Source organism: Mustela nivalis (assembly GCF_964662115.1).
Source record: "Mustela nivalis genome assembly, chromosome: 1".
Taxonomy (NCBI): domain Eukaryota; kingdom Metazoa; phylum Chordata; class Mammalia; order Carnivora; family Mustelidae; genus Mustela; species Mustela nivalis.
The window spans coordinates 110,422,950-110,437,177 of NC_139020.1; the positions used below are offsets into that span (position 1 = coordinate 110,422,950).

Sequence of the window (14,228 nt, forward strand, 5' to 3'; positions counted from 1 at the left end):
GAAGCTCTTTTTAATGCAAAAGCTCTTCTTAAATTATTCTGAGGCATAGTATTAATAAGCCAAAAAAAAAATGACATTGTCATTCCTCTCTTCAATCTTTCTGTCCAGTCGAGCATCATTTGGCATCGAACATTCAGCGGAACCGCTTGGTCCAACATGATCTCCAGGTGGCTAAGCAGCTTCAGGAGGAAGATCTGAAAGCTCAGGCTCAGCTCCAGAAGCGCTACAAAGACCTGTGAGGATTTGGGGGATGGGAGGGAGTCATGCTGGGAGTGGTTTTCTCTGTGGAGTTAGCAACCAGCACAGGGAAGAAGACTGGGTCTATCCCTCTTATGCCTTTCACTATTAGATTATAAATCCTGTAGTGGCTATCTCATAGTTTTCTTTGATTTGAAAATATTTGTTCATTGTTGGAACTCTTTCTTGGTTTTGGGACATGTGACTTCTGGTTTGAACTCTTAACACTTGTAACTGTATGACTTCGAGGCATTTGGCCCACCTCTCTGAGTGTATATCCCTTCCCTATAGCATATGGAACATAATCTCTGTCCCTAAACATAATCTGAACATAATCTCTGTCCCAGGTTGTTTGGGGGAGTCCAGTGAAATACTGGCTATCGAAGAACTTCAGGAATTATTTGGATTCCTTTACTCTTTTCTCGTGATGTTTGCTGCTCTTATTTTCCTTAAACCTCGTCCTTTTCAGAGAGAGGGAGAATCTTCTGGAAAGCTCTGAATTATACCCTTAGTTTTTATTATAACTTCTGCATCTAACAAAAGTTCTTTCTCAGTCTCCTCCTTTAAGAGTTAGATAAATGTAAAGATCACATCTAGAATCTCTTCCAGCATAAGCTCACAGAGTGCATTTCTTGTCAGTGGCCCCTAACCCTAAATTGCAAATGGTGGGTTTTACTGCATGGTTTTGTTTTAAGGAGGAAAGGTTAAGGAAGAAGTGAAGGGACCTTTAATTTACTGTAGTTCATGTCCAAAGAAACAGGAAAACCCATCATTTTTGCCATTTTGAGGAATGGTTTATCGTTTTGTTCTAATACTCGTAGAAAGAATTTTAGTCATCATTTTATTAGCTTACTTATTTTCGAAATAAACACTCTTATTGACTCTTGCTATACCTGTTACCATGAAAGGCACTGAAGACCACAGATAGGAATAAAATGTAGACACTGCCCTTAAGGGCCTCAGAATAAAACTCTGAGTATTATAAATCTACAGATAATCTGCACAAGCCCCAGGGAATTGGAGAATACATTTCATGCCTTTGAAGAGGGGAGAGACTGGGAAAACCATCCCAATTGCAGATGATACAATTAATCTGAACCTTGATGGTTAATTAGAAGTATGTAGTCATAGCTGGGGAAAATGATTCTAGCCAGAGGAAGTAAAAAGGAAGACAGGAGGTAAAAGAACTTGGAATCTCATGGTAGCTACACGATGTTCAGTCCTGCTGGACTGCAGAGTGTGAGTAAGAGCCTGGGTAGGGGATGAGGCCAGAAAAGTAGTCAAAAGTTGGACCAAAAGGTTACTTAAGTTATATTTTTAGGAATTTAGATTTTATATTATAAACAACAGAGAACCTGTTGGGGTTTTTATTTTGGGGCCTTCTCTGGGTGCTGCTAGGTTGGTGAAGAATTGTGGAGGCAACTGTTAAGCAGTGGTCAAATGAAGAGATGACAGGGCTTGATTTGAGGCAATGGAATTAGATTTGACAGGCGCTTGGGTGGCTCTGTCAGTTAAGCAACCAACTCTTGATTTCAGCTAAAGCCCTGATCCTAGGGGCAGGAGATTGAGCCCTGCATTGAGCTCTGTGCTTAGGGCAGAGTCTGGGACTATCTCTTCCTCTGCCCATCCCCCCTGCTCTCTCACTCACTCTCTAAAATAAATAATTCTTAAAAAAAAAAAAAAAGAGACTTGAGATGTGTGGAGGTTCAGGGTCACAACCAGAGGGAAGATCAGATCCAGAGCTAGAATAATATTCTAGAGTTCTCAGTTATTGCCCTTTACAGGATTCACAGTGCTTTACTCTGAAGGGCAGTTCTGAGGCTGATGCAGAGGTTTAAGATCCTAAGTTAGGGTAATGATAGTGAGTATAAAGAGATTATTCAGAGATTATCAAGATAAAACACTAAATATAAATGAGGATTCAGACAGTGATGGATTATAGGTCTTAAATTAGAGGAGAGCCAGGTGTTATATTTCTGCCTGGGACTTCGGGATTTTGGAGGTATTCCTAACTGAAATAAGTAAGTTAGAAAGGACGTTTTTCTGATTTTCACACCCTGGTAATTTTGACATTGCACATCAGTGGATGGATGAAATGCTGTAAATATTAATGAATTGGAACATCTCACTCCATCTGCATCCTGGGGTCCCTGTCCAATGTCAGGTTTGGCGGTTGTTGACTACTCCTTTCCCACTTGATTTTTCTTCTTGGGATTCTGTATAATTGGCTGGATCTGGTCCTTTATGGAAGTAGGATTTGAAGTTACTAGGTTCAGCTTAAGCCTCACTTCTTTATATATTTTTAAGTTATTTTTTAAAAATTATTTAAATTCACTTTAGTTAACATATAGTGTATTAGTTTCAGCGGCAGAATTTAGTGAATCATCAATTATATATAACACCCAGGTCTCATCACATCAGGTGCCTTCCTTAATGTCCATCACCTAGTTACCTCATTCCCCCCAACCAGCTCCCCTCTAGCAACCTTCAATTTGTTTCATATAGTTAAAAGTCCCTTATGGTTTGCCTTCCTTTTTGTTTTTGTCTTATTTTTTCTTCTCTTCCTCTATATTCATCTGTTTTGTTTCTTAAGTTCGACATATGAGTGATTTCCTGTGGTATTTGTCTTTCTCTGATTGACTTATTTAGCTTAGCATAATACCTTCTAGTTCCATCCAAGTCATTGCAAATGGCAAGATTTCATTCTTTTTAATTACTGAGTAGTCTTCCTGTGCCTTTGTGTGTGTGTGTGTGTGTGTGTGTGTGTGAGTGTGTGAGTGTGTTATGTGTACACCACATCTTCTTTATACATTCTTCTGACAGTGGACATCTGGGCTCTTTCCATATTTTGGCTGTTGTCCATATTAGGAGGTACATCTGTGTCACTTGGTACCTTTAACATTTGATTTGGCCTTGTCTTCTTTGCTGAGCTTCTGCTTTCTTCCCATCTGTTATCATCTGCATATAATTAATAGTTGCTAACTTCTGTACAGATTTTACATGAGTTTGGGAGATCCTAGTAGAGAAATCTTTGAAAACTAAGACCATGATTTTATATATGATCCTTAATTATTAGAAGTGAGTAAATGAAAAGACGATATATAAATAAAAATTGTTCTGAGTAGGTTTTTATTTCTTTTCAGTTCTTTGGTTTGAGTGGTTAAGAATCCTAAAATATTAGACCTATAAGATGAAGTCATTAAGTCCAAATACTTTTATAGCTGATAAATTGCCATGAGAAGATATGTTTCTCTTCCCTCTGTTTCTGACTTGTATGTGCACACCACATGTGTACAAACCTGCATCTGTGCACACATCTTCCTCCTACAGCTATTTCCAGGCAAGTTGAAAGTGACCCATTTCCATATAGAATAGTCAGAATAATTTTTATCCTCTCAGTTTCGTCAGAAGAGAGTATATGGATTTTAATTCCTCAATGGCAGCAGGATTATTGCCCTCTGTAACACTTTTGAATTAGAAAATGCTATTTGTTAAACACAGAGTATACCACCAAGGCTGAGACTCACTGAGTATGTTTTGTTTTTTTTTTAAAGTAGACTCCATACCCAGCATGGACTCCAATGCAGGGCTTGATCTCAGGACCCTGAGATCAAGACCTGAGTTGAGATCAGGAGTCAGACACTTAACCAACTAAGCCACCAAGGCTCCCCTACTGAATATTTTAAGTTTACTTGGCAGGGGACAATGAAAGGATATATTTGTTTAGGAAAAAAACTGTACCCATGAGTCACAAATGTAAGTTTATTCCAGCATCTTTTTAAATAGTAAACTCTATGCATGTTTCTGGTCTTTATTCCTCACAACACTTTTGTATAAAGGTTGGTGTCCAGAGCCATCACATTCAGGAGTTTTGAGCTGTCCATTTACTTTTCTTAAAACCTAAAGCCAGATGACATGTACATTTGTACCCACCTCTGAGAGATTAAAGCCTTATTTTGTGTTTGAACTGCTAGTTTATAGGTGCTGTTTTAAAGGATCTGTTTCTCCCACCAAAGTCATTCTCTTGTTTCTTTCACCAAAAAGTATTGTGACTCTCTGAGTGCAGAGTAAAGATTTCCTCATGTTTGTATTCGCAGTGTTGAGCATAGGGCCTGGACCATAGAAGGTGTTATTTAAATCTTTGTTGAATGCATGAATACCCAAACAAAATCCGTGCTGGCCATGGTATTACATTTTATTTTCTTAGGAGCCTGAGTATTAAGGAAACTGGCATCAGCCAAAGAGGTGTCTATTGGGAACTGAAGCAGGGGAGGAATTTTAAGTATTAGTGAAACTGAAAAATACATCTAATTTAAAAATTTATAGAAATAATTTCAAAGTCATACCAGCACCCCAGGTGATTACAGTGACATTTAGTGAGCTATCTCCCAAGTTTTTTCTATGTGTTCCATATCTGTATTTGGATATTTGTGGACATTAATCTCAGTCTTTGTCTCCTTTACACTTCTTGAGAAAACCTGCTTCTCTGTTGGGTGGCCCCAGTATGGTGAGGTGATTTAGGAATGTAGAAAAAGCATGGGACTTTCCACTGTAGTGTCTGAGCACTGGATTCTTGTTCTGCCACTTATTTTCTCTGATCTTAGAGAAATGGTTTCACTATTCTAGGCCCCGCCTTTTTTGTCCGTAAAATGTGGTGATATCAATCTCTTTCATCACTCTCGTGAGGTTTAAGTAAAATAAAAAGTGTGCATGGGCTCAAAGTGAGTATTAATAAATTATGTTATTTTTAGGAAAAATCATGCCTTAGTTTCTTTATTCATACTGTTTTCACCTTTGTTTTTTAGTGAACAACAAGACTGTGAAATTGCTCAGGAAATCCAGGAGAAGCTGGCTATCGAGGCAGAGAGACGACGCATTCAGGAGAAGAAGGATGAGGTACAACTTAGATAACGCCCCTCCACTCCAGTGCAGAGGAAGGGCTGCTTTCAGTATTCACAGGCCCAGGGTAGGGTTGCTGGATGGGCAGCAGAGCTCTCGTCTTTGGGGTGCATAGTCCACGTATTCCCTTCCATAGACCACTGTTTATTACCCCTTGATAACCCAGTGAAATTTTAAAAAATGATGATAATTCAACCTAAGGTATGGATTAGTTTCCTAGGACTGCTTTAACAAATTACCAAAAACTTGATGGCTTGAGGCAGCAGGAATATTTTCTCTCACAGTTCTAGAGGCCAGAAATCTGAAATCAGGGTTTTGGTGGGGCCCTGCTACCTTCTGGGAAAGATGCGTCTTTGCCTCTTCCTAGCTTCTGGTGGCTCCTGACCATCACTGGCATTCCTTGACATGTTGCTGCATCCCTTTAGTCTCTGCCTCTATTGTCACATAGCCTTCCTTGTATCTTTGTGTCCTCTTGTTTTCTTATAAGGGGACCAGTCATTGGATTGAGGACCTGCCCTCGTCTAGTATGATCTTCTCTTAACTAATTACATCTGTGAAGACCATTTTCCCGAATAAGGTCCTATTCTGAGGTTCTTGGTAAGAATGAATTTGTGGGGACATTATTCGACCCAGTACAGGCTCTATATCTATGGGCTATTCTTATAGTCTTGAGAGAGAGAGAGAGAGAGAGAAAGAGAAAGAGAGAAAGCAGATCCGAGTGCAGGCTGAACATGAGTCAGGGGTGTCATTGTGAGAATCTGGGAGCCACTGTTACTGTCACTCTACGTCATTCGTGGCTTCACCCTCCTATGAGTGCTGCCTCAAACAACCAACCCATCCTTTTGAGTCTGTAGGTATTTTTAAATTGTATTGTTTTCCAGCTGAAAAATGACTAAAAGTAGCAATAGCATTTTGTTGGTAAGAAGTCTTAAATTTGCAGTTAATGGTTACTTGACTTTGTGTTGGACTTTTAGCATTTCTTACAGACAATTCCTTTTCAGTGTGTATTGATTCTGTGTCTTCCTTGTGCTGTTTTTGGCCACAGATTAAGATTATGTTAAGGAAGAAAATGATTTATAATTTTAAGAGTAGAATGGCCATATGATTTATTATATGTATACTCAACTACTTCTCTGGGCTGAAAGGGGGCACTATTAATAATTACATAAACGGGGCCTGTCCTGGGTACCAGCACATGTGATCACCCTGTTAAATAGGTGGGATGAGGGCCACCAGTAAACCAGCCTGCATATACTGCTGCTCCCACAGAGCCATCTTTGTTCCTGTAAGACCCCTTGTTCTGTGCCAGGTGAGCATGAGACACCTGGTATGTGTGTATTTAGCTGTTTCTTTAAGAAGCAAACCATGATTTTACGATAATCAGAACTGCAAGTAAGATTTAAGGATTGCTTTTTATCCTTCCTGTTATCAACACAGGAACTCTTTCTTATTACAGGATGTGTTACTTCTCTATAGTCAAGACTTTGCTTTGGGGATGAAACTGGGAACTGAAAGAAGTGATTATATTTTCTAAACAGGAAAACTTCTATTTGAAAAATAAGAGTAATGGAGTTGGCTTCTTATAAATGCTACTGGTGTCCTATGGTCCACCCCCCCACGCCCCCCACCCATTCAGGAAAAATAGGAAAGAAAGAGAAACCAAAACATTTTATTTAGGCATGTAGAATCTAAACAGCAATCACAATAAATAGTCCTGTGGTAATACTAGATAAAGTAAGCAGTTTAGTAATTAACTCTTTTTCAGATGAAGAAACAGACTTGAAGAAATCAATGAGTTGTCCCCAGCTGTAATAAGATGCCAGAGAAAGGTCTGTATAGTTCAGGTTCCCTGACTGACCACTTCTGACACAGATATCCTGTGACACAACAGAAAACAAGTAAACTTTGGAGTTAGAGTGCTTTGGGTCTGAATCTTAGCTCTTTAACTTTTAGCCGTGACTTTCAGAATCTCACTTCACGATGTGGAACCTCAGGTTTCAAATTGGAAAAGCCGTGATAATGGTACATACTCTGGAGGGCTGTTGTGAGGTTTAAGTGAGATCGTGTATGTAAGGCCTCTGGGACATAGTAAGTTAATAATTTCTCTTTCTTTTTTACTTTCTTACCAGTCGTTTCCACACCACTTGGCCCTTTATAACAAAAATTTCTCTTATAAAAAGAGATGTGTGTTAAATTAGAAAGGGGGAGAGTAAACAGGCTTAAGTGTATTCCAGTCTGGTGTGATCTGAACAATCTTCAAGCATCTCTTTGCCTTAATAGGTCTCCCAGCTAGGTTGCCTTCCAGTGCCGTTTTACTTGCTCTGATGCCCCCATTCCCCAGTGCAGTGGAGAGATTAAAGGAGAAATCCAGTTGGGAGATTTCTTAAGACTAGCCTTAAATACTCCATTCAGCTTCTTTGATTTTCCAGCTGATGCCGTAGATTAGAAGATGCCTACCATGCCGAGATTTTCTCTTATCAAAAAATAGGACTGTCAGCTGACTGGCATGTTATTAATATTAAATGAATAAAATGTGCAGTAGTAAAGCTTGTCATTGAAGGATGTATGATAGTGCATATTTGTTTATTTTCGTCCCTGTGCCTCGCAGAGGAGACTGAGACTGAGATGAGATAATAGTGGAAGGTTTCTGCCCAACTCTTAAAAAAACATTGCCTGTTACTCATGAACTGTCCTAATTCTTTTTGAATTTTTTCTCTGTCTGTGCTCTTCTATTTCCTTGTGGAGTCTGCTTAGCTAGTAAGCTCTTACTAAATGTAAGCAGGGCTGTGGAAAATTCCTCTCTGATTTTCATCCAGATCTCATTTTCAGATTTTTGGGTTCAACTCTCTTCCGTAGTTTATAACCCCCCAAACAACCAGATGTAGAATCCAAGGCCTCTTTCCTCTTGGGGCAGAGGATTTTTCTTGAACAGCATTATACATGAGAAGTTACACAACTCCATGTGGGTGAATTACCATATCTGGCTTTGTTTTGGTATAATTTTATTGTGCTTTTTAACAGAGCACAGATGTAAGGAAAATAGCATTTCCATGCAGGAAGACAGATGTACAAAATTTAAAAAAAAAAAAAAAAAAAGAAGGAATGAAAGAAAGGAAAAAAAAAAGATCTTTAGTATTCTTACCAGTATTGTAGCCTCCCCTCTTCTGCTTCTCCCCTACTTTCCCCCTTCTCTTTCTTTTTTGCTCTTGTCCTTCCTCCCTCCCTTCTTTCCTTTGCCCCTTTCTTCTTTTTTCTTTTTTAAACTTTTTTACATAGTGTCACTATAGTAGTTGCATTTCTCCTTAGGCCCCTGTTGAAGCAGGGTTGTAGCCTTTGGGAATACTGGACCGCATGAGTTTGTAACTAAGAAAAAGTGAGCTAATTCCATTGGGATCATTCTCTTTGGTTACAACATAAGCATTTGTCATTTCATAAAGCTAAAGAATGTGTGTTTGGTTGATTGAAGTTATTTTTAAATAAAACTCTTAAGCATATGTGTGTGTTTGTGTGTGTGTATCTATAGATATACATATGTGTCTTTTGAACTTAGGTCCAAATATATGTTAATGTGCAATATTTTAGGGCAAAACTTTTTTTTGTTTGTTTGCTTAAGTAAACATTAGCATGACCATGTTATGAAAAGTCTGTGGCACTAGTCCAACAGTTTGAAACCATTTATAATATGAACTGTTCAGAGACAGACTAAGTAACCAATGTACATTAAAAATTAATCTAGTGTGAACCATAGTACTTTTTCGTAAGATTATTAAAATGATTAGAATTTCATGTTCTAAAAGAGTATTTATGTAAGCTGCTAATATTTAGAGCATAGCTCAAATAGCAGTACATTTTAGCTACTTAAAAAAAAAAGCCCTATGTTTTGGTACTTTAAAAATAAGATTATACAGGGTGCCTGTGTGGCTCAGTGGGTTAAGCCGCTGCCTTTGGCTCAGGTCATGATCTCAGGGTTCTGGGATCGAGTCCTACATCGGGCTCTCTGCTTAGTAGGGAGCCTGCTTCCCTCTCTCTCTCTCTCTGCCTGCCTCTCTGTCTACTTGTGATCTCTCTCTGTGAAATAAATAAATAAAATCTTTAAAAAAAATAAAAATAAGATTATACATATATGCCCAGAAAGGGGGGAGTGAGTGGAAGGTTTTTAGTTGAGAAAATTCTCTCTTATCTTGGTCATACGGATAATTTTACTTCATAGAATTGGTATGTTGTTTTCCAGTCTTACATCTTCTAAAGATTATATGTATGATGAGTTCCCTACTGTATTAGATGATAATTGCTAGTTGATAAAGAAGTATAGCAATATAATAGAATGGTTTTCTTTCTTCTTTTTTTTCTTTCCACTGATCATTTGACAATCACATTTTTAGATTTCTTCAGTTGATTTTATGCCAAAGATTTCCTCAGTTTGAAACCTACTACCATTGAGGAATGGAAGTGGAAGCTTTCAGGGAGAAGTGATGCCAATATAAAGTCATATAAACCAAAAAAATAGCCTAAGGAATCCAACATAATAGTTTAGTAATTTAAGAAAATATATATATTTATTTGAGAGAGAGAGACAGAATATAAACAGAGGGGAGGAGCAGAAGGAAGGGAGAGGGAGAACCCCAAGCAGACTCCCCACTGAGTGTGGAACCTGCAGGGCTCAATCTCAGGACCTGGAGATCATTACATGAGCCAAAATCAAGAGTTGAACACTCAACTCACTGAGCCACCCAAGTGCCCCAGTAATTTAGTAATTTGTCATCTACTTGGGAAAGATGTGTTAGGCTCCTCTGGGCTCCACTACACCTTGTTTGTGATAATGCTTCTCTTAGGGCACTTACCTTTGCATGTTTTAAATTATGCTAATAATTTTGCTTCTAAAACTTAATAGGTAAGAACTTTGAGAATATTGGCCATATATGCTGTTTATCTACAGGTCTGTAGGAGAATATTTAGCCCATCGAAGGCAGTCAGTAAAACTGTGTTTTTAGTCTTCATAAGCTTTTTAGCAGGTATATGTTGAACACCTTTGTTCATGGTTAAGGCAGAATCAGAGGCCATGCATACTGACAACTGATTTGTCTGTTTTCGTCTTTTTCCATGACTATATCCACTACCTTGTCTTGATTTATAAACAAAATTTGGAAAGCCTACAAAAATAAGTGTTTTGTGCTTTATCTAGGAATAATACAAAAAATATTGCTGTTATTTTTGGTGAGGAAAATCTATTTTGTATAGTTTATTTCAACTTAAATAAAATGTGAATTTTGTTATTAAAAAAAAACTATGCTTTTATTAAAATGACTTTTTTCCTAGCATCTAGAGATCCTTAATTGTGTTTTGTCTTGTACTCACAGTTTCACATTTTCAAGATTTGGATACAGTGGAGAATTTTTATTCCAATAAATGTATTTACCAGGAAATCTAATTATGGAGTGGTTTTTTTTTGATACATTAGTGCAAATTAAGCCTACCTGATTTAATATGATAATTAAAAAATAATTGAAGCTGACTTCAGAAGGGCTTATAAGTTCTTTTAGGTTTGTTTTATCAAGTTATATTTTGTGAAACAATAAATCCATAAAGTTTATGCTTTTTATGTTAAAGTCGTCTTTCTCAAAATAAGTTTGAGTATATTTGGTTATATTTGAGTATATTTGAGTATATTTGGGTTGTTATAGGAAGATAACAGGCTTCTTTTACCAAAGTTTTAAAGTAGGTGAAGGTGCATTTTAAAGAGTTAGATGTAATGTATGCTTTCTATTCAGTGCCTTGTGTTTTCTGGAGAACCTTCAGAGACTGGTGTTCTCTGAAACAGAACTTTGGAAATGCTCTTCCAGACCAGCCTTTAACAGGAAGGAAGCTGAGGAGGACCAAGGAGGTTGTTTATGTCATGGGTGACTAAGCTGCACACAGCATTGTGACTAATTGTCATCTTCAGTTTGTTTCAGGGGAAGTTCTTTCTCCTGAAATCACCTTCCTGAAGGCAGGGCACAGAAATGCTAGAACGTGGGGAGGGACACGCACTTGGTGAAGCTGTAGCTCTTCACACAGCAGTCACTTGTCAGTGGGGCCCTGATCCTTTCCCTCATCAAGTATGGGCAGCCTTTCCTCTCACCCAGTCGAAGCTTACTCAAAAAAGAGCTGAGAGCTTAGAACAACAGGTTTGGGTGCTAAGGCCCATAAGTTATTTTCCTTGATGAAGAGCACTTTCTTTGACTAGATAATGCAAGGCAAGAAGTGGCATCATCCTTATTTCTTTCCTGGTTCTTTACACTGAGAACATGGCTTATTACTGTGTATCCATTAGGACAAAATTCAGTAGCGGGAGGGCAACTATAAGGTCTCTAAAGCATAGTTTAACTTAATCATTTCTGCTGGACCTGGTAATTTTCCCTTATATTTTTACTCCGTTACAGCAAGGGAAATTTCTGTAAAGCAAACCATTTATAGTGTTAGGTGCTTAGTAAACATGATAACTCAGGAAAATTTTGCATTTTCTTCCTATTTTGCAATAAGCATAGAGATTTGGGAAACTCTACTATAATAATACTAGCTTTGGGAGAGCAAGATATCTGTCCTACTTCTCTCTCTCTCGAACTGATTGATATATTACTTTATAAGACACCTAATACAATGAACCTGGCACAGGGGTTATATCTGGTAACAGATTTACTAAAATGATGCATTAGGGAATCAAGCAAGACATTTGACTTTAAGACTGACTGGTAATGTGTGTAATATGTATATAAATTGACATCTATATGTATATATAGACTATGTAGATATAAATATGTATGTATATCTATAGATGAGTACATATGTGTTTGTGGATACATGACCATATATATAGAGAGAGACAATCAAGTAGTTGATTGGTAGAAAGGTATGTATATCTTGCACAAAATTTATGAGACACTTCCAGCATAGAAATCCATTAAAGACAGTATGTTAATTAGTATATTCATGAGTTTGAATTTAGGTATTCATTTAACATACGGTCAGATTTGTAAGGCCATTTTGATAAACATTAAAAGCTGAGTATGCGGATAATCACTGCTGATTTACCTAGCTGCCACATCCATAATGTTCTACACTGACCTGAAAGTAATTCATTTATTCAGATGAATTTTTTTGAAGTTTGCCTTCCAGTCTAGTATATTCTTCATTTTGACTTATTTAAAAAATTGCAAAAGGCAGAGTAATAATGAATTCTTGGTTCAAAATTTATATCAACATCTGAGCACTTCTTATATTCCCTATTATAAATATAAAGTAGGCACCTCAAACTTCTTGGGATTGTTATTTTTCACAAGTGAATGCTGTTGCATATTTGGTCTGTAAGAATCTGGCAACCCTGGGGCGCCTGGGTGGCTCAGTGGGTTAGGCCGCTGCCTTCGGCCCAGGTCATGATCCCAGAGTCCTGGGATCGAGCCCCGCATTAGGCTCTCTGCTCCATGGGGAGCCTGCTTCCTCCTCTCTCTCTGTCTGCCTCTCTGCCTACTACTTGTGATCTGTCAAATAAATAAATAAAATCTTAAAAAAAAAAAAAGAATCTGGCAACCCCTAGGGACCTTCTGTCCAAAAAAGTGTACATGGAACAAAGTTTATGTGCTATTTTGTGGGTCTTTCATAGAAGTAAGCTTCAGATTCAGAACACTGTAACTTTCTAGCTCAAACGTTGAGTAAGCCTTCATCCCATGCAGTGTGGACTCGAGAGTCCACACACACTGAGATTGTGTGTAAGAAGACCTGTGATCCAGTCTCAGACTGTTTATCTAACCTTACCTTTCTCTTTAACACCCCACTTCCTGTGTTCTAAATGGACTGTTGGTTGTTCCCAATACAACATTCATATTTTTTCTGAGGTGGTTCTCCCTCCTTACTTTGCCTATTGGAATCCAGTTCTTTATTCAAAACCTAACGCAAATACAAAGACTTGCAGTAATTAACTTAAGCAGAAATAAGACTTGCCTCTTACATACTCACATTGGTATTTTTACCCTCTTATTGAGGCATTTATGATTTAATTGTATTATAATTATTTACACATACCTTTGTTTTCAGATGATGATGGTAGTCTTTTAGGGGCAGGGTCAGAATGTTATTTATCACTCAGTAACCGCTAAAAACTTGCCTGGAGATGAAGCAAGGGGGAGACAGAAAGAATACCATTTTCTCTTCTTCAGTTATGACAGTAGTACTCTTAATGCAAAGCTAAATCAGAATCAACAGAAAAATTCTTTTATAAAATTTTAAAATTAAATTATACATGCAGTTTATAAAGTTTCATAGATTACCACACTCTTCTCCATCCAGACTTACTGAATCATCAGCTTGGAAAAAGGGCCCGCAAATAAGTATTTTAAAAATTATATTGTATAGCCAGCTTTAGGAAAGCTAGGTTTGTATGTCTTCAGATTGCATTAGATTTAAATTTAGTTGAAAACAAACAAAAAAAAGAAAAGTCTTTCTTGTTCATCTGGATCATGCACCACTCCTGTTGGGCTATTATGGATGGCATTTGAATAGCATGAGCTTAATACCTGAAAGTCTGGAAAGCTATGGACAGAGCCCACAAAAGCTTGGCAATGGAATATCAAACTACTGACTTGTAGGGCCACTGGGTGGAACCTGTTCCACTGTAAAAGGTTTGTTCATTCTCTCGTCATACTGATTAGCATTCTCTCTGTACTTGTAGGACATAGCTCGCCTTTTGCAAGAAAAGGAGTTACAGGAAGAGAAAAAGCGGAAGAAACACTTTCCAGAATCCTCTGGATCCAGTGTTTATGGAGATAGTTACTATTACGAAAATGGAGGTAACAATATGATTTACTCTGTCCTTAGACTCAATCATAAGACACCCCTTTAAATTTGCAAAGTGACCTCAGGGGCTGTGTGGATTTGTGGCCAGATCCTCTCTGAATCTAATGAATTCAACTGTTCTTAGTTGAATGATCAGAGCTATTTTTATGGCTGTTAAAACAACTGTGGTTTTGTAAGATTTGACATGCATTCTGTTGTGCTGTAGCCATTTGGAATGCTGTACTACATTCTAAGCACATAAACTGGGGTGTAGAAAATGGGGTGAG

The 14,228-nt window shown here is 37.8% G+C and overlaps 1 protein-coding gene across 6 annotated transcripts in view; it reads left to right on the forward strand.

Annotated features, from left to right (window-relative positions):
- Positions 1–14,228, forward strand: part of CCDC50 (coiled-coil domain containing 50) — a 69,981-nt gene that overhangs the window by 28,479 nt on the left and 27,274 nt on the right. For 5 of the 6 annotated variants that reach the window (XM_082694694.1, XM_082694695.1, XM_082694693.1 and 2 more), the window contains exons 3-5: positions 109–235; positions 5,043–5,133; positions 13,838–13,955. In XM_082694694.1, coding sequence (XP_082550820.1) covers positions 109–235; positions 5,043–5,133; positions 13,838–13,955 — 336 coding nt within the window. The remainder of the gene's footprint in view (positions 1–108; positions 236–5,042; positions 5,134–13,837; positions 13,956–14,228) is intronic. The other variant, XM_082694699.1, reaches the window with a different exon arrangement.